The sequence below is a fragment of the Pseudophryne corroboree genome, chromosome 6 (assembly GCF_028390025.1).
Source record: "Pseudophryne corroboree isolate aPseCor3 chromosome 6, aPseCor3.hap2, whole genome shotgun sequence".
NCBI lineage: Eukaryota > Metazoa > Chordata > Amphibia > Anura > Myobatrachidae > Pseudophryne > Pseudophryne corroboree.
In genome coordinates, this window is record NC_086449.1 from 209,872,630 (window position 1) to 209,896,010 (window position 23,381).

Consider the following 23,381-nt stretch of genomic DNA (forward strand, 5'->3'; position numbering starts at 1 on the left):
CCCTACTCTGATTAAGGCTAGGAAGGAGCTGACGGCGAAACATTATCACCGCATCTGGAGGAGGTATGTATCTTGGTGTGAAACCAAGAATGCTCCTAATGAAGATTTCCATCTGGGCCGTTTTCTCCACTTTCTACAGACAGGAGTGGATATGGGCCTAAAGTTAGGCTCCATTAAGGTACAGATGTCGGCCCTATCAATTTTCTTGTAGAAGAAATTGACTTCTCTCCCAGAAGTCCAGACTTTTGTAAAGGGAGTGCTGCACATCCAGCCTCCTTTTGTGCCCCCAGTGGCACCATGGGACCTTAACGTGGTGTTACAGTTCCTAAAATATCACTGGTTTGAGCCTCTTCAAATGGTGGATTTAAAATTTCTCACTTGGAAGGTGGTTATGTTGTTGGCCTTGGCATCTGCACGGAGGGTGTCCGAATTGGCGGCTTTGTCTCACAAGAGCCCCTATCTGATTTTCCATGTGGATAGAGCAGAATTAAGGACTCGTCCTCAATTTTTGCCTAAGGTGGTTTCATCTTTTCATATGAACCAACCTATCATGGTGCCTGTGGCTATGGGTGACTTGGAGGATTCCAAGTCCCTTGATGTAGTCAGGGCCTTAAAGATTTATGTAGCCAGGACGGCTCGGGTTAGGAAAACAGAGGCACTGTTTGTCCTGTATGCAGCCAACAACTGCTTCTAAACAGACTATTGCTCGCTGGATCTGTAACATGATTCAGCAGGCTCATTCTACGGCTGGATTGCCGTTACCTAATTCGGTAAAGGCCCATTCCACTAGGTAGGTGGGCTCTTCTTGGGCGGCTGCCCGAGGCGTCTCGGCATTACAGCTTTGCCGAGCGGCGACTTGGTCGGGTTCAAACACTTTTGCTAAATTCTACAAGTTTGATACCTTGGCTGAGGAGGACCTTATGTTTGCTCAATCGGTGCTGCAGAGTCATCCGCACTCTCCCGCCCAGTGCGGACAAAATTCTGCAAGGCTTGTATATAGTTATTGCTTACATAAGGGTTATGTTACAGTTTTGATCAATCTTGGACTGATGCTGTGTTGTTTCATACTGTTGACTGGTTCGTATGTTCCGAGTTGTACGGTGTGGATGGTGTGGGCTGGTATGTATCTTGCCCTTAGATTAACAAAAATCCTTTCCTCGTACTGTCCGTCTCCTCTGGGCACAGTTCTCTAACTGAGGTCTGGGTAGGGGCATAGAGGGAGGAGCCAGTGCACACCCATCTAAAGTCTTTAGAGTGCCCATGTCTCCTGCGGAGCCCGTCTATACCCCATGGTCCTTACGGAGTCCCCAGCATCCTCTACGGACTAGGAGAAAAAGATTTACCGGTAGGTTTAAAATCTTATTTTTTGGCCTAGGGGTGCCGTGAAAAACATTATGATATTCTAGGGCGCCGTGATTCAAAAAAGTTTGGAAACCACTGGAGTAAACCCTTTTAGAGAAGAGACAAAAGTTAATACATCACTCTGTGCAGTCTCTGTTAATACAAGATCACATTTCCTCACCAGGTTCTCAGTTATTTATGTTCATCTTTTGCTATTTGAGAAGTGTGTAAAACATCTTCCCTGTGATGAATGTGTGTGGTGGACGTCTTATGAGTTTATCCTGCCCTGACTTGCCTGAAGATTTAGATTAAAAAATTGTTGTTACGGCGTAAAGGAAATGAATGCAGGTAGGCAGGTGATCCTTATTTGCCCTTCCTATAAACTGAAGGGTCTGTATATGTCGTTCCTCCTAAATAATGTAACAGAATGTGGCTCTGTTCCTCCCTATACTGAATATAACCATATACACAGCGTGGTTAAATTCACTTGTATCCACCGTCACACTACCTTCTTTGTAAACGTAATGTCTGACTTGCCTGGTTTAATCCACCTCATCTACAAAGCAGTGTCTACATTCTTCTCTAAAGCCGGGGACACACATGACGATATAACGTCTGAAATATATAGTTCCAACACTGTTTGAATGCTATATCCGGTACATCGTCTAGTGTGTACCCATGATATACGCACTACCGTGTGTCTCTAGCACATTGCTTCCCCCGATTCCTCCCCCTCCCCTTCGGACCTGGTATTGACAAATGTGTGCATGCCGGGTCCTGTCGGCAGTGATGTCGGGCTGGCTACACATCGTCTTGTGTGTACTCGCTTACAGTGGTTACTGACTAGTTTAGTTTCTGTCATTTGTGTCCTATGCTGTAATACACATTTGATATATGGTTCTGTCCTTTCACTGTTGATCCATATTATGCATCCACCAACTGATACCATGTTTGATCTGTACATCAAATACGAAAGTGGCCCAATCTCTGTCTTATGCTTTAATTCCCTGATTATGCCTGGAACAATCTCCCTGATAAACACCCAGTGCTTCAATGTTTCCATTTCTTAAGCTCCTATTGACTGCTGATACCTGGCTCAGTCTCTTACACAGATGTGTGTGCCTCAGTAGCCTCCTTTTCATCATATAACCTTATAATCTTATCACAAGCTGCAAAATGTTACTGTCTTACAAGCATACTGTTCGTCCATATTGTTTCATTTCTGTATTTATTACTGTTTCTCAAAACTCCTCCCACCTACATTATATTTTACAGGGTATATTTCATTCTTCATTGTTTATTCTTCCTGATAGGCCTGACCGCAAGCGCAGAGATGTGTATGCTGTTGGCAATGCAACAGTAGCAGGTTACAGCAGGAACGTCACTACGCAGGACTTCTCCAATGTGTCTGACTCTGAGCCAAAGGAAATGGAGTACCCATTCTATGAGACAAAGGTGGACCATAAACAAGAAGTCACCCTCATCACCAACCTGCTGCCGTTCACTCTGTACCGCATTGATATCCACAGCTGCAACCACGAGGCAGAGAAGCTTGGCTGCAGTGCGTCCAACTTTGTGTTTGCCAGAACCAGGCCTGCAGGTTAGTTCCTTGTAGAGTAGTATAGCTTAGAGTCTGTCATTCTGGAAAACAACTTCTATTCTCCATTATTTGTATGCAAGTACTCTAGGTGAAAAATGGCAATTGTAAAATGATCCCCTCCAGCCCCCAGCATTTCATAAACATAATGTAAGCAACATTAATAACTTATAAATCAAACAATTCATTATATAGTCCAGGGGTAGCCAACCTGTGGCACATCAACTTATGTGGAACTACACATACCAGCATGCCCTAACAGCAAAACTGTCACAGGGCATGCTGAGATGTTTAGTTCCCCAGCATCTGGAGTGCCACATGTTGCATACCCTTAATATAGACCATGGGGATTTAAAACTTCATATGTATTGCATGTTATGGCTTCAGGCAGTTAGCCCTCTTTTACCACAGTCTATTGTCCTAAAATGAGATTGGTAATCAGGTTGGTTTTGGTAAATTATGCCAGAAGTATCTATAATATGTGGACAATTTTTATATGTGGTTCCCAGTAACAACAGAAGAGATTTGATTGCTTGGCCTTTTTACCAAATGGTCAGTCCTGGCGCCGTTATAATATTTGTGTGTGGCAATATTGGATACTGGTGTGGGTGCACGTGTCCATATGTGTTTACTGTATATTACTAAAAAATTTACAAATTATCATTTTTTTTTATTACTCTTCTGTTACTGAATTGTGTTACTGATCTTTGTGTATCTTGTATCTTTTTTTAATTTTTTTATTTAAGATACGTAAAGGAAAACCTACATCTAACATGCCTGTTGGTCACCTTTTGTGGCATTAATGTATTACCATACTGTTGTGTATAATATAATAATGCCTTATTAACTATTCTGTGGGATGGCAAAAAGACTTTGGCTCGTGATATTTATAATAGAAAAGTTCTGTTACTTCTAACTGTCATGAAAAGGCAAGTGTTTGGTTTTATCCCACCTAAAAATTCTTGTAGCGTGTACATTTTTTATTGAAGTTATTAAACTACACTTATGTAGGCTGTGAAATACACTGTCTTTACATTCTATCACCTCCTCTAAGCAGCACTCTTTCTGTTTCAGCCGGTGCCGATAACATACCTGGATCAGTCAGCACCGATGAATCTGATGATAATGCAGTCGTGCTGAAGTGGCCTGAGCCCCCAAATCCTAATGGACTCATCCTGATGTATGATATAGACTACAAGCAACATGGGGAGGTAAAAAATCTGTATGGTAGGCAAGATAAATATATGTATACAGTAGAAAGTTCATTGTTAGCGGGAGACCTTGTCACCTTCTCTGGCCGATTCTGGGCTTCAGGTGCAGGTAGACAAAATTCCAGACAGCAGTGTCCTGGCCACCAAGTATGAGCTCTTTGAAGCTCCAATGAAAGAATTAGCTGGCTGTGCTGGCCAGTTCTCCCTGCATCTACTTATGCCACTCTGATGCAGAAGGTTGCTGTGGAGGACATTTCGGAAATACAGTTGAAAATGACATCTAGCGCCGATAGGCCTGTTCGCAAATGCCATTGCATGCTGGGTGTCTGGCCACAGTTGTACTGTAACGTTCCTGTCAGATTTATTGTTTGCACAGTCATGGCATGGGGTGACGACGTAATTGCGACTGATCCATGGCTGCAAATATAATCTGTGTCCACCTTGTGGAAATGCCCATGGTTGCTAAGGTTGTACCATGTAATCCTTGCAGTGTTGTGCTTTCCCTTGTGTTGTGGAGTAAGACCCCTTAAGCAGACACGTCATCTTTTTGTTAAGTTTCTCAGATTGTTTTCATTTTTTAACCTATTGTGGCCTGAAGGAAGTCTTTGTCTCTATCTTTTGCAGCCTCCCTCTAGGGAATGTGTCTCCAGACATGACTATGCAAAGTTGGGGGGTGCCAGGCTCACCCGCCTCATCCCAGGCAACTACACTGCGCAGGTGCGGGCCATTTCCCTCTCTGGGAATGGTTCATGGACAGACGCTGTGTCATTCTATGTTAAAGAGAGATGTGAGTAGTATCTGTAATATCTGGAGTGGGGCTTGCATTAATCTAGTGTTCTTTTCAATCTTCCTTTTTACACATTACTAAACAGAACTGAGTTGCTATAGCATATTGTACACTTAGGGCACATGGGAAAATGAGAGAAACTTATGGAAGATGAATGGAGGGACACAGTGATTATTTTTCCAATACAGAATAGATTTTCTGCAACTTGCCAAGATAACGTATTAGAAAGCGGTAGTGTAATTATGAGCATATATGTATGATGCTTAATAAAGACTTGTTTGTAGAACAGGTAATCATTTTTGGAACCATACAAAGAACTATTCATATAGTATTTCTGAGTGTACAGCTAATCAATTCATTAATTGGTGACATCACTTGGACACAAGGCACTTTGTGCCGCATTGATGTCAGTAGGCTTTAAAGTGATTAAATGAAGTCAGCTTCAGGATACACAATGTTTGGCCATTTTCCCATATGAAGGTGTCAACCATTAATCCAGAAGAGAGATAGATATATATAAATATATATATATATATACATATATACACACACACACACTCTGTTCATTGGATCGGCACTCACCCCTCCAATATTAACCTCCCCGATGCCCTCTGGAAACAGTCATTATACAGCAAATCGAACAAGCAGCGGCACTTGGAGACTCATCTCAATATGAACACAGCGTGAAGATTTATTCCATATCCCAGCAAATACAGGCCTGTATTTGCTGTGATATGCAATAAATTTTCATGCTGTGTTCATATTGAGATGAGCCTCCGAGTGCCGCTGCTTGTTCGATTTGATATATACACATACATATACTGGAAACAAACACTGTGGGGGTAAGACACCCCTAGCACCCCTAGGGGTGAGGCAGCAGCACAGAGTATTTCAGGAGACAGCATAACTCCGGAATGCCTGGACCAATTTGCACCAAACTTGGTACACATATGACTTACAATCTGGGAACAAACACTGTGCGGGTAACACAACCCCTAGCACCCCTAGGGGTGGGCCAGCAGCACAGACTATATCAGGACATCCATGATATGTCAGTGACGACAGGGCTGCATGTGACAGTGGTAGTAACATGATGTGAGGAGGTGAATGGAGGTAGCAGGAAGCCACACACTGATAATTATATAGTGGGAGGTGCAGGGTCCCCAGCAGCACACAGTATATTAGGAAATGCATAATATGTCAGGCAGTACAGGACTGCATGTGACAGGGGCAGTGACATGATGTGAGGAGAGGAATGGAGGTAGTACGAACCCACACACTAAGAGTTATATAGTGGAAGTAGCAGGGTCTCTCAGCAGCACAGAAAATATCAGGAGATGCATAATTTGCTGCACTATATAAGAAACTGTAAATATATAATTTCAAAGGGCACTGACATGATGTGAGGAGGGGAATGGAGGCAGCAGGATGCCACAGACTGAGAGTTGTATAGTAGGACCAAAACGGCGTCCGGCCACTACAAAAATGGGTCAGGGAAGCAAGATATGCCTATATACTAGATCTCCAACCATCGTAAATTAACAAACAACTATAATTCTAATTTCTCTGACGTCCTAGTGGATGCTGGGTACTCCGTAAGGACCATGGGGAATAGACTGGCTCCGCAGGAGACTGGGCACTCTTAAAAGAAAGATTAGGTACTATATCTGGTGTGCACTGGCTCCTCCCTCTATGCCCCTCCTCCAGACCTCAGTTAGAATCTGTGCCCGGCCAGAGCTGGATGCACCTAGTGGGCTCTCCTGAGCTTACTAGAAAAGAAAGTATTTGTTAGGTTTTTTATTTTCAGTGAGATTTGCTGGCAACAGACTCACTGCTACGAGGGACTGAGGGGAGAGAAGCAAACCTACCTGCTTGCAGCTAGCTTGTGCTTCTAAGGCTACTGGACACCATTCGCTCCAGAGGGATCGAACACAGGGCCCGACCTCGATCGTCCGTTCCCGGAGCCGCGCCGCCGTCCCCCTTGCAGAGCCAGAAGACGGAAGAACCAGGAGAAAATCGGCGGCTGAAGACTCCGGTCTTTAATAAGGTAGCGCACAGCACTGCAGCTGTGCGCCATTGCTCCCACAGCACACCACACGCTCCGGTCACTGGTGGGTGCAGGGCGCTGGGGGGGGCGCGCCTTGGGCTGCAATATGTATACCTTTTTGGCAAAATGCACATAATACAGTTATAAACTGTATATGTGCCTAATCCCCTGCCATAAATATTATTTAAAAAGCGGGAGAAGCCCGCCGCTGAAGGGGCGGGGCTATCTTCCTCAGCACAGCCAGCGCCATTTTCTCTTCACAGCTCCGCTGGAAGGACGCTCCCCAGGCTCTCCCCTGCAGTATACACTACAAGAAGGGTAAAAAAGAGAGGGGGGGCACATAAATTTAGGCACAAAAGGTGATATAAGCAGCTATTGGGGGAAAATTCGCTTTGTGTTAGTGTAAATCCCTTTGTTATATAGCGCTCTGGTGTGTGCTGGCATACTCTCTCTCTGTCTCCCCAAAGGACTTTGTGGGGTCCTGTCCTCAGTCAGAGCATTCCCTGTGTGTGTGTGTGTGTGCGCGGTGTGTCGGTACAGCTGTGTCGACATGTTTGATGAGGACGCTTACGTGGAGGCGGAGCAGGAGCCGATAAGTGTGATGTCGCCCCCTGCGGGGCCGACACCAGAGTGGATGGATATGTGGAAGGTATCAACCTACAGTGTCAACTCCTTGCATAAAAGGTTCGATGACGTAACAGCTTTGGGACAGCCGGCATCTCAGCCCGCGCCTGCCCAGGCGTCTCAGAGGCCATCAGGGGCTCAAAAACGCCTGCTACCTCAGATGGCAGACACAGATGTCGACACGGAGTCTGACTCCAGTGTAGACGAGGATGAGACAAATGTACAAACCACAAGGGCCATCCGATGCATGATTACGGCAATGAAAAATGTGTTGCACATTTCTGACATTAACCCGGTTACCGCTAAAAAGGGTATTATGTTTGGGGAGAAAAAGCAGCCAGTGACTTTTCCCACATCTGATGAGTTAAATGAATTGTGTGAAGAAGCGTGGTGTTCCCCAGATAAGAAATTAGTGATTTCTAAGAGGTTACTAATGGCGTACCCTTTCCCGCCAACGGACAGGTTGCGTTGGGAAACATCCCCTAGGGTGGACAAAGCGCTCACACGCTTATCAAAAAAGGTGGCACTGCCGTCTCAGGATACGGCCGCCTTAAAGGAGCCTGCAGATAGAAAGCAGGAGGCTATCCTGAAGTCTGTGTATACACACTCAGGTACTATACTGAGACCTGCTATTGCTTCAGCATGGATGTGTAGTGCTGCAGCAGCATTGTCTGATACCCTGTCAGATAACATTGATTCCCTTGACAGGGATACTATTTTGCTAACCATAGAGCATATTAAAGACGTAGTCTTATATATGAGGGATGCACAGAGGGACATTTGCCGGCTGGCATCTAGAATTAATGCAATGTCCATTTCTGCCAGGAGAGTATTATGGACTCGGCAGTGGACAGGTGATGATGATTCTAAAAGGCACATGGAAGTTTTGCCTTATAAAGGTGAGGAATTGTTTGGGGACGGTCTCTCGGACCTCGTATCCACAGCAACAGCTGGGAAGTCGACTTTTTTACCTCAGGTTCCCTCACAGCCTAAGAAAGCACTGTGTTATCAAGTACAGTCCTTTCGGCCTCAGAAAGGCAAGCGGGTCAGAGGCGCGTCCTTTCTGCCCAGAGGCAGGGGTAGAGGGAAAAAGCTGCACCAGACAGCCAGTTCCCAGGAACAAAAATCCTCCCCTCCACTAAGTCCACCGCATGACGCTGGGGCTCCACAGGTGGAGCCAGGTGCGGTGGGGGCCCGTCTCCGGAACTTCAGCGACCAGTGGGTTCGCTCACAGGTGGATCTCTGGGTTCTACAAGTGGTATCTCAGGGATACAAGCTGGAGTTCGAGGCGTCTCCCCCTCGCCGTTACCTCAAATCAGCCTTGCCAGCTACTCCCAAGGAAAGGGAGGTAGTACTGGCGGCAATTCACAAGCTGTACCTTCAGCAGATGATAATCAAAGTTCCCCTCCTTCAACAGGGACGGGGTTACTATTCCACAATGTTTGTGGTACCGAAACCAGACGGTTCGGTGAGACCCATTCTAAATTTGAAATCCTTGAACACTTTTATATAAGGAAGTTCAAGTTCAAAATGGAATCGCTCAGGGCGGTTATTGCAAGCCTGGAAGAGGGGGATTTTATGGTGTCACTGGACATCAAGGATGCTTACCTACATGTCCCCATTTACCCACCTCACCAGGAGTACCTCAGGTTTGTGGTACAGGACTGCCATTACCAATTCCAGACGTTGCCGTTTGGTCTGTCCACGGCACCGAGGGTATTTACCAAGGTAATGGCCGAAATGATGATACTCCTTCGAAAGAAAGGAGGTTATAATTATCCCGTACTTGGACGATCTCCTTATAAAGGCAAGGTCCAAGGAGCAGTTGTTAGTCGGAGTAGCACTATCTCGGGAAGTGCTACAACAGCACGGCTGGATTCTGAATATCCCAAAGTCGCAGCTGGTTCCTACGACGCGTCTGCTGTTCTTGGGCATGATTCTGGACACAGAACAGAAGAAGGTGTTTCTCCCCGAGGAGAAGGCCAAGGAGTTGTCATCTCTGGTCAGAGACCTCCTGAAACCAAAACAGGTGTTGGTGCATCAGTGCACGCGAGTCCTGGGAAAGATGGTAGCTTCTTACGAAGCAATTCTCTTCGGCAGGTTCCATGCAAGGATCTTTCAGTGGGATCTGTTAGACAAGTGGTCCGGATCGCATCTTCAGATGCATCGGCTGATCACCCTGTCCCCGAGGGCCAGGGTGTCTCTGCTGTGGTGGCTGCAGAGTGCTCATCTTCTCGAGGGCCGCAGATTCGGCATTCAGGACTGGGTCCTGGTGACCATGGATGCAAGCCTCCGAGGTTGGGGGGCAGTCACTCAGGGAAGAAACTTCCAAGGACAATGGTCGAGTAAGGAGACTTCCCTACACATAAATATCAAGCAGAACCCCTGCTTCAAAACCAGCCGGTGCTGATTCAGTCAGACAACATCACGGCGGTCGCCCATGTAAACCGACAGGGCGGCGCAAGAAGCAGGATGGCGATGGCAGAAGCCAAAAGGATTCTCCGATGGGCGGAGAATCACGTGCTAGCACTGTCAGCGGTGTTCATTCCGGGAGTGGACAACTGGGAAGCAGACTTCCTCAGCAGGCACGACCTCCACCCGGGATAGTGGGGACTTCATCCAGAAGTCTTCCAGCTGATTGTAAATCGTTGGGAAAGGCCACAGGTGGACATGATGGCGTCCCGCCTCAACAAAAAGCTAAAAAGATATTGCGCCAGGTCAAGGGACCCTCAGGCGATAGCTGTGGACGCTCTAGTGACACCGTGGGTGTACCAGTCGGTTTATGTGTTCCCTCCTCTTCCTCTCATACCAAAGGTACTGAGGATAATAAGAAAGAGAGGAATAAGAACTATACTCATCGTTCCGGATTGGCCAAGAAGAACTTGGTACCCGGAACTACAAGAAATTATCTCAGAGGACCCTTGGCCTCTGCTGCTCCGACAGGACCTGCTACAGCAGGGGCCCTGTCTGTTCCAAGACTTACCGCGTCTGCGTTTGACGGCATGGCGGTTGAACGCCGGATCCTAATGGAAAAGGGCATTCCAGTTGAAGTCATTCCTACGCTGATAAAAGCTAGGAAGGATGTGACAGCAAAACATTATCACTGCATATGGCGAAAATATGTTGCTTGGTGTGAGGCCATGAAGGCCCCAACAGAGGAATTTCAGCTGGGTCGATTTCTGCACTTCCTACAGTCAGGAGTGACTATGGGCCTAAAATTGGGATCCATTAAAGTCCAGATTTCGGCCCTGTCTATTTTCTTTCAAAAAGAACTGGCTTCACTGCCTGAAGTTCAGACGTTTGTTAAGGGAGTGCTGCATATTCAGCCCCCTTTTGTGCCTCCAGTGGCACCTTGGGATCTCAACGTAGTGTTGGATTTCCTAAAATCACATTGGTTTGAGCCACTTCAGACCGTGGAGTTGAAGTATCTCACGTGGAAGGTAGTCATGCTTGTTGGCCTTGGCCTCAGCTAGGCGTGTGTCAGAATTGGCGGCTTTGTCCTGTAAAAGCCCATATCTGATTTTCCATATGGACAGGGCAAAATTGAGGACTCGTCCCCAATTTCTCCCAAAGGTGGTATCAGCGTTTCATTTGAACCAACCTATTGTGGTGCCTGCGGCTACTCGGGACTTGAAGGATTCCAAGTTGCTGGACGTAGTCCGGGCCCTGAAAATCTATGTTTCCAGGACGGCTAGAGTCAGAAAAACTGACTCGCTGTTTATCCTGCATGCACCCAACAAGCTGGGTGCTCCTGCTTCAAAGCAGACTATTGCTCGCTGGATCTGTAGCACGATTCAACTTGCACATTCTGCGGCTGGACTGCCGCATCCTAAATCAGTAAAAGCCCATTCCACGAGGAAGGTGGGCTCTTCTTGGGCGGCTGCCCGAGGGGTCTCGGCTTTACAACTTTGCCGAGCTGCTACTTGGTCGGGATCAAGCACTTTTGCAAAATTCTACGAGTTTTAACTATAGGGTTATTGTTCTGAGCCATCTGTTGAATGAGGCTCAGTTGTTGTTCATACTGTTAACTGGGTATAGTTATCACAAGTTGTACGGTGTGATTGGTGTGGCTGGTATGAGTCTTACCCTGGATTCCAAATCCTTTCCTAGTAATTTCAGCTCTTCCGGGCACAGTTTCCCTAACTGAGGTCTGGAGGAGGGGCATAGAGGGAGGAGCCAGTGCAACCAGATATAGTACCTAATCTTTCTTTTAAGAGTGCCCAGTCTCCTGCGGAGCCCGTCTATTCCCCATGGTCCTTACGGAGTACCCAGCATCCACTACGGACTACGAGAAATAGAATTACCGGTGAGTAAATTCTTATTTTACCATCCTCACCCCGTAGCGAAGCACGGGTATTCAGCTAGCGTGTGTGTGTGTGTGTGTGTATATATATATATATATATATATATATATATATATATATATATAACACACACAAACACACACACAAACACACACACACACACACACACCAGTAATACTTGCCGTGGTGCTTGCCTGACAACTACCTTATGGAGACCTGTAAAACGGAACTCGTCCGTCGTATAAATGACAATTCATGCCAAATCCATCAGTCAACGTTTTGGGTTTAATCACAGCCTGTCCTCAGGATACAGATATGTGTAGCTTGATGACGGTCATCTCTGCTCTGTCCTTTTCAGTACCTCTTATGACACTTTCTTTTTCTTGCACAGCTCCTGAAAATGACAGTCTCATACACCTGGCTGTGGTTCTTCCGGTCACCACCGTTTTATTGCTCGTGACAATCTTTTTCATCACCTGCTATGTTACCAAAAAAAGGTAAGATGCCAGTATTGTAATAAGTGATACAAAAGGGGTCATGTGGGGGGAAGCTGTATAATTCTGTTGCATTGTGTACGAAGTTGTTTTATGTAGGAGATGCACCTTAAATCTGAGGGCACACAGGGATGATGTCATGTAATAGTTCACGGACCTGCATGTGCTTGTATACAAACTGACAGATGCTTTAATCTCTGATGTTTCACTGCTTACTTAAAGCGAAGGATTGTGTCACTTTAATGTTAAGGTTCTGCCTATTTGTTTTGGTTTTGTCTCTTTCTGTTATGTGATTGTAGCCATTTCTCAGAAAAGGAAGATTATGGTTCTGCTTTATGACAAAAGGTGGTGTTTGTATATGGTTCGTTTTCAGAGCGGCTTTTGTTTTGTAGGATTAGAATAAAATGGAGGATATGCCTGGGCCTGTAATGTGTGGTAATGCATTTGCGCAGATCTTGTCTCTTCAGTTATATGTACAGCCCCCTCTTAACATCAAAGAGAAAAAATGAAGTAGTGTTACAGTTATGGGTTATGAAGAAATTTCCTGTTTGTCAACAGACAATGGTTTTATATGTTTTCAAAGTACCACAATGGTGTCCCCTATTGGTAGGTAATGGAGGGAGACATCAGCAGTGCTCTTTAACTAGGGATCATTGACCCTTATGAAAGACATGCTGCCTCACACATTGTAAGCATGGTCACATATCAGCAGTGATATAGGCATTAAAATAGTTCTTATCTATTTGTGTCCATGTTCTTGTTGCATTATGGGAATAAGCCTATGCACATCTAGAACTTTCTCTCATAAGTATAAGTTATGTTCACGCATCTCTTTCATACACCGGAAGATCGGTGGAACATAGAATGTGTGGCTGCCTTTGTTTGTGCGGCTTAAATGTGTATTTCACCTTCAGGTTGCTTTAATGCACCGACTTGTACATATGTATGGTGGCCAATCTGTGGATCAGCGGGATCCGGGGATTTTGGCCAAAAATTGGCCTGGTTTCAATCCTGGGATTGATCATTTATCAATTGAAAAAATGGCCTCGGATTGGCCACCCTATACCTATCCTCCTGCAAGTATGCTCCTATTATATAATCCGGCTTAATATGTTTGTTGTCTGTGACTTGTTATACAGCACTCTATAGGGGAGTTATCCTATTAGCCACAATCATTTTATCTTGCGTAAAAACTCTCTTTTTTCGAGATCTATGCCTAATGGCCATTATCGGGTTATCCAATTAAAGCCTGTTTTTTTTTCCTTGAGAAGAATGGCTCGTTTTTAGCCGATAACACATGGGAACCAGTATGGCAGTACGGATGGTGTAATGGTTAGCATTACTGCCTCACAGCACTGAGGTCATGGGTTCAATTCCCACCAGGGCCCTAACTGTGTGGAGTTTGTATATTCTCCCCGTACTTGCGTGGGTTTCCTCCGGGTACTCTGGTTTCCTCCCACATTCCAAACATATACTGGTAGGTTAATTGGCTCTCAACAAAAAAATTACCCTAGTGTGACTGTGTCTGTGTTTACATATGATAGGGAATATAGATTGTAAGCTCCACTGGGGCAGGGACTGATGTGAATGGGCAAGTACTCTTTGTAAAGCGCTGCGGAATATGTGTGCGCTATATAAATAACTGGTAATAAATAAATAAATCCAGGATAAATTACAGGACCCGTGTGTTATCGCGGCTTTAAGTACTATCAAGGTTAATTGTATAGCCCCGGCGTATCCACTGCCCGCGGTAAATTGGATTCTGCCCTATGCTGGATACAGTAATGAAATTTATAATATTGTACATACGCTGAATCTACATAGATCATAATATCGCCTGTTTCATCTTTTACAGGAACAGTGACCGATTAGGAAATGGGGTTTTGTATGCCTCTGTGAACCCTGAATACTTCAGTGCTGCAGAAAGTAAGTAGAGTTAAAATGTAACCACTGGTATTTACTGCTAGTGCTGTCCCCAGTAATGGGCTCATCTTTCTGACTTGTGCTGTACCATCCAAAGCTGAGCACCTCCATACTGCCTGTGCAGTTGGCGATATCATAGATACCTGTAGAGACAGTGCTTGTCATTTGGTTTGGTTTTACCCAGCTGCTGGTGGACAAGTTCTGGCACAAGCCACCCTCCTCCTTTCATCTTTCAGAATAACCGACCAAAAACATGCATTGTTCTTGTACCCCTAGAACAGTTCCTGCTATTTCCTGACCCTTGTTTCTTTCCTACAGAACATGTAGGAAAGAAACACAGAGTAAACACAGTTGTTTGACAATAAATGGCTTCACCCAACCACTAACCATGAGTGAAAGAAAAGTTTTTGAGTTATCATTCATATTCTCTGACAAATGGCCAGAAAATCACAAATTCTGCTAGGGTATGTAAACTTATGAGCACAACTGTATGTAAGTGTACTATATATAACGTTGATGCATAACAGCGGTAGCATCAGAAAAAAACAATCTACTCCAAAATATTGATGCATAACAAAAAGAATAACCCCCATTATGCTGGATACTGCAACCCACTAAACTATCTCTTTATAATTAAAATAGGACTGCTGCTTTAAATTGTATATTGACAACTAAGGAACACACTAGTTGCAATGTAACCGTTAAGTTTCAAAAAACGTACTCCTTTTAATCAATGTGTTTCTCTTTTTACAAGAGGCAATGTCAGATAGAAGTCTTGTGCAATGTGACAGAAATCTTGGTGCACTTGTGCATAACGAGGTGCCCCACACTACTTTTTACATTGTGCTTTGGCTGTTTTGTGCTTCAGAAATGAGGCCCTATATATTTACACTGTGCTTAAACGAACAAACAAAAAATAACAATAAAATGGTATGTCCATTTTCAGATTGTAATGGGATCATTAATGGACATCTTATATTGGGCATCTGTTTAATGTATTTGCCTAGCTGAAGTAGAAGTTAGAAAGCAAACAAGTGTGGTTTGATTTAGCTTATAAAAGTTTAAAGAGTTTGTTGACAGATTAAACAATCTATTGCTATAAAAGAAGCCAGTAAATCTCATTTTGTACATTTAAGATTCGGCTCAATATTAAGCCCAGTGGCAGTGAAATATTCAACAGGCAGTGGTAAGTGCTCAATATTTGTGGCTGCAAATGAGACCTTTAACTTAATCACTATTTAGATAAAAGAAATAATCTGCCAGCTCTAATTTCTGAATGTGTAATGGCTGTTTCCACTAGAGGCATGCTGATAAATTGCCATCCATATCGTTTCCATATCCATCGAGGACGTAGTCAACGTGGGGCTGCACTACATCGTACAGCACCTGGACCGCCCAGGCACCTACGCTAGGGTCCTTTTTGTCGACTTCAGCTCAGCATTGCACACAATTGTCCCATGTATCCTGCAACCAAAACTTCTCTCCCTAGGGGTTCCAGCATCAACATGCTCCTGGATCATTGACTTCCTGACAGCTAGGGAACAAGTGGTGAAAGCAGGAAAGTTCTCGTCAGACGTGCGCTTGATCAGCACGGGGGGCCCCCCAAGGATGTGTCCTCTCCCCCCTGCTCTTCTCTCTATACACCAATGACTGCATCTCGGTTGAGCAATTGGTAAAATCATAAAATTTGCAGACGACACCACCATCATTGGTCTAATCAAGGAAGGAGACGAGTCTGCATACAGATGCGCAGTGGACCGGCTAACTCTGTGGTGTGGTAAGAACAACCTTAACCTAAACCCCATCAAAATGGTCAAGATGTTAGTGGACTTCAGGAAGAAACCTGCTGACATGCCCCCACTAGTGATTGCTGACAGCGTGGTGCCGTGGTTCGACTCCTTCAAATTCCTTGGGTCTAAAATCTCCCGCGACCTCAAATGGGGGCTAAACATAGGCTCCATCGTCAAGAAGGCACAACAGCGAATGTTCTTTCTGAGGTAACTGAGGAATTTCAACATTCCGCAAAGCTACTGCTCACTTTCTACACAACCATTGTGGAGTCTGTCCTATGCTCATCAATCACAGTATGGTATGGAGCTGCCAAAGACTGCAAAAGACTGCGTCTACAGAGGGTCGTGAGGTTGGCAGAAAGGGCCATTGGGGCTGATCTCCCCCCTGTCCACGACTTATACATGTCCAGAGTCAAGGCGCGGGCTTGGAAAATCGTGGCGGACAAGCTTACACCCTGGCCACGTCCTGTTTTGAAACTCTGCCATCAGGCAGGCGTTACAGGTCCATTCCCGCCATGTCGACCAGAACCTCTTTCTCTTGACACAGGAGATTGAGCGCACATAAACAATTGAATTGCCCCCAAAGGGCCTAATTCTGATTTGAAAATAAAACAAGAAAGTGCAAGTAACCATGCACCATATTGCAATGCAGGTGGAGCAGAATTAATACGTGCAGACTTATCTCAGAGCTATAAAAACCTGTTATCTATTCCTGGAAACTTAATTCAAATCAGAACAGATTACCCAGAAGAAATCCGTGCAAACAAGGAGAGAACATACAAACTACCATATGCATAGTGCATTGATAAAGAAGTAAACTGATGACCTCAGGGCTGTTGGGTAATAATGCTAATCACTGCTCCATCCGTGCTGCCCCAGTTCCTATGTTTACAGCTTATTCTCAGATAAAAGGGAAATTATAACCATTGGACACTAAAAGGTTTTAGTAAGGGAGACAGTATACTGTATGTAGTGCTGGTAATACCAGGTTTACCAGGACCCTGGCCCTGTCTGAGCAAAACATCTCTTCATATTAATTACCCACCCACTGCATTCTGAATACTACTTGTTTTTTCCCTGCTTATCCCATAATTACTTTCCACCTGGCTTTTGGTTTCTATGAGCCTCAGGGAGCTCTAATCTGTTGAAGAATTTACTCTCCTCCCTCTGTGTCACATCCCCTTAAATCTTCTGTGTTTGGAAGGGTCAGAATCGGCACTTTCTGTCATCCCTCCTATTTTTATTGCTGCTTCTACCTTTCATTTAATCTTGTATGATGAAAACAGTAGTTATAATCCAAGTGCGTTTCTTATGAGACATCAGGAGCTTTGCTGATAGAAATTGTTTTAATACTCTAGAAGTGGACCCGTGGCCTACACAACATTCAGCCTGCACTGGTGATATCACTGAGGAATGATGCTGCAGTCTCACCCATATCTGACCTGTCCAATATCCATGGCAATCCTGCGCTCCTTTCCCTGCAATGTGACCTCTTGTTACCTGTTGGACATGGCTTAGATATACAAGCTATGCCATAAAAGTTGTGAATATATAACATACAATCACCAATCATATAGTGACTCTTTGAAGTGGATTTTTATAAAATTCACAGCAATTTCTGATTGGTTACTGTGGCCTACAGCACCTTTTATGCACCTCTCCCATTTTATTGAATGAGACACTCAATGTGCTTATTTAATAGCATGTTGAAAAGATTTAATTGCGCTGTAACCCCTAGCAACCAGTTAGATTTCAGCAAATGTCCACTATCATCTGGTTTCTGTCCGTTACAATACATATTCTGTTTGCTCTTTTTTATTAAGTATACCCTGACGTATAACAAAAGAAAATCTGTTTATTTAATTTACAAAGTGATTTTGCAAGAAATGACCTAGTGATTTATCAGGAACGATGTGATTTATACCATTGCCCATATCTCTTCTTGCAGTGTACGTTCCAGATGAGTGGGAGGTTCCTCGCGACAAGATAACCATGAACCGTGAGCTGGGGCAGGGATCGTTTGGTATGGTGTATGAAGGAATTGCAAAAGGGGTAGTAAAAGACGAGTCAGAGACCAGAGTGGCAATAAAAACCGTGAATGAGGCAGCCAGCATGCGGGAGAGGATAGAGTTCTTAAATGAGGCTTCAGTGATGAAGGAATTCAATTGCCACCATGTGGTAAGTGAATTGGGTCATCGTCTAAGTATATTTTGACATTGTGATAATGAACCCATAATATATTCTCTCACCCCTTCCCTGTCAGTCATGTTACTGATTTGTCTTTTTCTCCTGTAGGTGCGTTTGTTAGGTGTAGTTTCCCAGGGTCAACCAACCCTTGTCATCATGGAGTTAATGACTCGCGGAGACCTCAAAAGTTACTTAAGATCTTTAAGACCAGACACAGAGGTCAGTGAAAAGAAGTTGTCTGTTAGAACATGCCCATCTAGTTATTTCATGGCAATATATTTATTGTACTTATTAATCTGTTTGTAGCCCTATTGCATTTTCCCAAGTCCCTTCTCAATAATTACTAAAAATCCACTTTCCGCCTTAGAGTTCTGAATAAAGTGCTTTGTAATATGTAGAGAACAATAACAAAGTAGGGTATTGTTGTTTTATTTGTTATTAGACATATCATTTATCCTATGTTATGTTTGAAATTAACGTCTTTTTATATAGCTTCCAAGATATGTTGTAGTGCAGCACCATCAGCAGATCTTCGTGTTTTACTATGGGCCCGATTTAGAGATGGACACTTTTCTCATTGCTGCTGCGCCTTTGGTCGCCAAGAAAATATTGTAATGCTACAGGAGGCCTCTGAGGACAAAAGATGCCCCCTGACCGCATTGCAGATCCGAGTGCTGCGTCTGAAGGTGCTGCTTCAAACCGATCATAGCCCTCAGCCATCTGAGTAAGCTTCAGCTTACTCAGAATGACTGACAGAACCGCGCAGCCAGAGCCATGAAGTCTGCATGGAAAATGGGGAGACACACCCGTTTTGTAGAAGTTCCCCGTTTTCACCCTCCAAATGCCATGTCGCAGGTGTAAGGGGGTCTCCGAGCGATCTCGCACACGAATACCAGCACATGCGCAGTACAGCTCCTACTCCTGTGCCGATCAATCTGAGATGTATGCGAACTATCGGCTTTGCATTAGAGATCAGTAGCTCGGTTTTGACTCAATTTATCTCAAGTTCGGATTTATTTTATTGGTTATCCAAAACAAGTGATGGCTGGTAAACCAGTAAGATTGTTTTTGAGATCTGAACATAACAGAGTAAATCTGAACTGCTCCTCTCTACGTTGCATACATCTGTGAATGAGGCCCAGTGATCACAGCATCTTATCATACTCAGTGATCGCGCTGAGCGAAAAAAATTGTGGGTCCTAGGGACCCCTCACTATAAAAAATTGGGGTCCTACTTCACCGTTTCTGGGTCCCATCACACTTTGAGGGAAGGCTGCAGTTGGGACTGTGCCGGGGCCAGGTGGCATTTAGAATAGAGGGGTAAAAAGCAAGTAGCAGTTGGGGCAGAAGCAGGGAGAAGTTGGGGTAGAGCTGGGAGTAGAGGGGGGCTGTAAAGGCAGGCAGCGCTGGGTGTAGGGAGAGGGTAAGTTCAGACAGTAGTTGAAACAGTGTTGGGGTGGCTAGTGGCAGGCAGTGCTCGGAGTAGTTAGGGGTTAATTGTAGATAGCAGCTGTAGCAGTACTGGGGGGCAAGGAGGAAGTTAGGGGCAGGAAGTAATGGGAGTAGGAAAGAGGCATGGCTAGATAGCAGCTGGCGCAGTAGTGGGGGCAAGGAGGTGGTTAGGGGCAGGCAGTACTGGGGGTAGGGATGAGGCTTGGGTAGATAGGAGCTGGGGCAGTACTGGAGAGCAAGGGAGGGTTAGGGGCAAAAGGACTGGTATTGAAGGGGCATGGATAGAAACTGGGGGTAGGAAGGGGGCATGGGTAGATACTGTTGGTAGGGGGTAGCTGGGGGCAAGGAGGGGGTTAGGGGCAGGAAGTGCTGGGAGTAGGGAGACACTGAGGGCAGTGGATAGGTGGGACAGTGCAGGGGGACAAGGAGGGGGTTAGAGGCGGGAAGAAATGCGGCAAGGGTAAGCGTAGATGGCTGCTGGGGCACTGGAAACACGACCACTACACACGTGTGTGGCTGGCAGCGGAGACCGTGGCGTATATGACAGCACCCCTATAGTACTATACACATCTTACCAGGTGCAGAGTGCAGGAAGTAAGGCTAATGAAGTAGCCGTGGCTGTGTGTGGGCACTCTCCAATGATGGCATCCTGGTCAGCGGAGCTGCAGCCAAGGAGAGGATACTAAAGCGCTGGGTTTGTAGGAGGGGTGACGGCCGGTATGTAGGAGGCAGTGTCCGGTGCTTGGCCGATGCTCCTTTCGGGATTCGTGAAACAGTTCCACGCATGACAGCTCGGCCAGTCTCTGTCACAGGGAGAGGGTGAAGGCAGAAGACAGACATTCTGCTGACCAGGAGGTACGCTAGCTGCTGCTGCATTGGTTGTTACTGTGAGGCAGTGGGGTCAGGCCGCTCTGATGCTGCTGGCCGCGGTCAGCGTATCAGGGCAGACAAGTGGAGCGCATCAGTTAATTCTTATTGGCTGACACGGAGCACGTAGGCATCAACGCGTCCTGCAGGACCCGCTCATTTCTAAAAACTGGGTTAATGCGCTATAACGCGTATTTTGTGATCACTGGAGGGTGTTGCAGAGAGAGGAGGAGGAGCAAGAGAGGGAGGGGAGCGAGTGAGTGTCAGAGAGGGAGTGAGAAAGAGGGGAGAGAGAGTGTGCGTCAGGCAGAGGCAGAGAGACAGTGTCAGGAAGAGAGAGCATCAGGGAGAGAGGGGCATTTAAGAGGGTGTCAGAGAGAGGGAGAGGTGCATGAGAGTGTGTGTCAGAAAGAGAGGGAGATACACATGAGTGTCAGGGAGAGAGAGAGGGAGAGGCACATGAGAGAGTGTCAGGGAGAGAGAGGGAGAGGCACATGAGTATGTGTGTCAGGGAGAGAGAGGAGCAAGACAGTGTCAGGGAGGGAGAGGTGCATGACAGAGAGGGGAGCAAGACGGGGTGTCAGAGAGATATAGAGGAACAAGACAGTGAGTGTCTGTGAGAGAGAGGGGGTGGGGGCATCATGAAATACACTATCAACTCCAGCAGCTCAGGCACATGTTTCTGATGGGGGCGGGCAGATCATTGCGTTAAGCCCCGCCCCCTAATGACCTGCGAATCGCGGCATGACCTGAATGTACTAGGGGCAGACACGGCAGAGCAGACTGACTGGGCCAAGCTTAGTGACCCCCTTCCCCCCTGCTGCATCCACCGTGGCAGCCTGCAGTTTCCGCGATACACAGGCTACAGCGGTGGTTTCCAGTCAGCATAGTACTCAGATCCTCCTCCTCCTCTCTCTCCCTTCCTCCTCGGCCAGAAGTGAATAGCGCTGTATACTGGATAGGTTGGCTGGTCCCAGGGGTGGATCCAGCCATCCAGGAGGCACAAAGCATCCAATCATGCTGGGGGGTGGAGAAAGGGGAAAGGTACATTCCTCCGGCCGGACAGCCTCAGCTCCTCCTTCAGCGATGCGGACACCTGCCAGCGCACTATAATGAGTCACGCTGACTCACTAGTACCTGGCTGTCTTGCATAATGCCTCCGGCCGTGGGCATTTTATTGAGGCTAGTTCTGCCCCTGCCCTGTCTCTGCTGCGGGATCGGAGCTGAGACTTCCGATCGCAGCAGGCAGCCAGAGCGGAGCCGGCTTCCGCTACACCACAAACTGCTGCTGTCACTGACTGCTGTGACAGCAGGATGATTCCTGTCATATGCGCGGACGGTGAGGGGAGGCGGGGCGGGAGAGCACACTCTCCATGGTCTCCTCCCCTTCCAAGTTCCTCCCTCTGCTGCCGTGGAGATGGAAACTGACTGACAGCGCCGCTGGTCAGAGCGCGTCCTGAGGGACCCTGCGTTTTTTTTATTTTTGAGTCCCCACCATCAATTCTCGGGTAATATACGCGGCATAGCGCATTTTTGCGATCACTGATACTTAATCTCATCAGTATACATTACATCAGAGTGTGTGTGTGTGTGTGTGTGTGTGTGTGTGTGTGTGTGTGTTAGTGAGGGTTGTGGTATGCAAGGTTGACCACACTTAGGTTGACAGTAAGTAGGTAGACATGGTTTCTATGTTGACAGGTACTAGGTCGACATGACAAAAGGTAGTTTTTGCACCTTTTTTTGTTGTCGTTTTCTCCGTACAGTGATCGGGATCCCCAATGAGTGCGCTGTGTCCCCTCGCATGGCTCGCTGCGCTCGGCACAGGTTACCGTTCCCAATTGTAGTCCACGTGGATCGCAAAGTATGAAAAAGTTCAAGAAATTAAGATTTAAAAAAAAAAAAAAAAACCACTCATGTCGACCTTTTGTCATGTCGACCTAGAAACCATGTCGACCAATAGTGGTCGACCTAGACAGTGTTGACCTAAGTATGGTCAACCTAGAGACCGGATACAGTTAGTGAGGACAGGGTTGCATGTGACAGGTGCAGTATCAGGATGTGAGGGCGGTAGGGGGGTGCAGTGTTCTTAGGTAGTGGAAGTAGTATGATCCTTAGACATGCAGTACAGGAGTATAGTGATGCGACACTCACACCTACAGTATACATAAAAGGAACTTCATACAACCAACACTTTTCTATAATTGGTGAGCAGAACCTAAAAAAAAGACAATTTTTTTGACCGCTATTAGTACACAATGTCTCCTAGAGAGCATTCATAATTTAATTAAAGCATTGCTTCCTCCTAGGCAACTTATTGCAAAGTTTAATGACTTGGTAATTTACAAAGACATGGTAGAGGGATACAAATATATATACAGTGTTTTAATTATTATTATTATTATTATTATTATTATTACTTTTAAAATTGGAACCATAGGATTTCTGTTATGAACATTGAACTCTCTGACACTGCTGTATTCGCACGATGTGATATACGCAAATGCTAAATGTGCGCGTTTCAGCATTTTATTGTCTACACACATCAAAGTGTGGTAACTACCAAAGATCCTGTAATTATTATTTGTTTACTATATCGGGAATTAATATAACCGTTTATGAACTGGATGTGCTGCTTACCTTCTGTTAGTTACATTTCACTGCAAAATGATTGAGATTGATAGAAAGGCTCTGGGAAGAGAGAATGAAACAGACACAGTATTAAGAGTATTGTTAACCTTTGCGAGAAGCTAAGGTAAT

The 23,381-nt window shown here is 45.6% G+C and overlaps 1 protein-coding gene across 1 annotated transcript in view; it reads left to right on the top strand.

Moving 5' to 3' along the window:
* The window catches only part of IGF1R (insulin like growth factor 1 receptor), a 304,160-nt gene that overhangs the window by 243,775 nt on the left and 37,004 nt on the right, over window positions 1-23,381 (top strand). Inside the window, exons 11-17 of the mRNA XM_063925712.1 lie at window positions 2,655-2,941; window positions 4,013-4,149; window positions 4,774-4,936; window positions 12,303-12,408; window positions 14,261-14,331; window positions 18,067-18,296; window positions 18,414-18,524. Of these exons, the coding sequence (XP_063781782.1) occupies window positions 2,655-2,941; window positions 4,013-4,149; window positions 4,774-4,936; window positions 12,303-12,408; window positions 14,261-14,331; window positions 18,067-18,296; window positions 18,414-18,524 (1,105 nt within the window). The remainder of the gene's footprint in view (window positions 1-2,654; window positions 2,942-4,012; window positions 4,150-4,773; window positions 4,937-12,302; window positions 12,409-14,260; window positions 14,332-18,066; window positions 18,297-18,413; window positions 18,525-23,381) is intronic.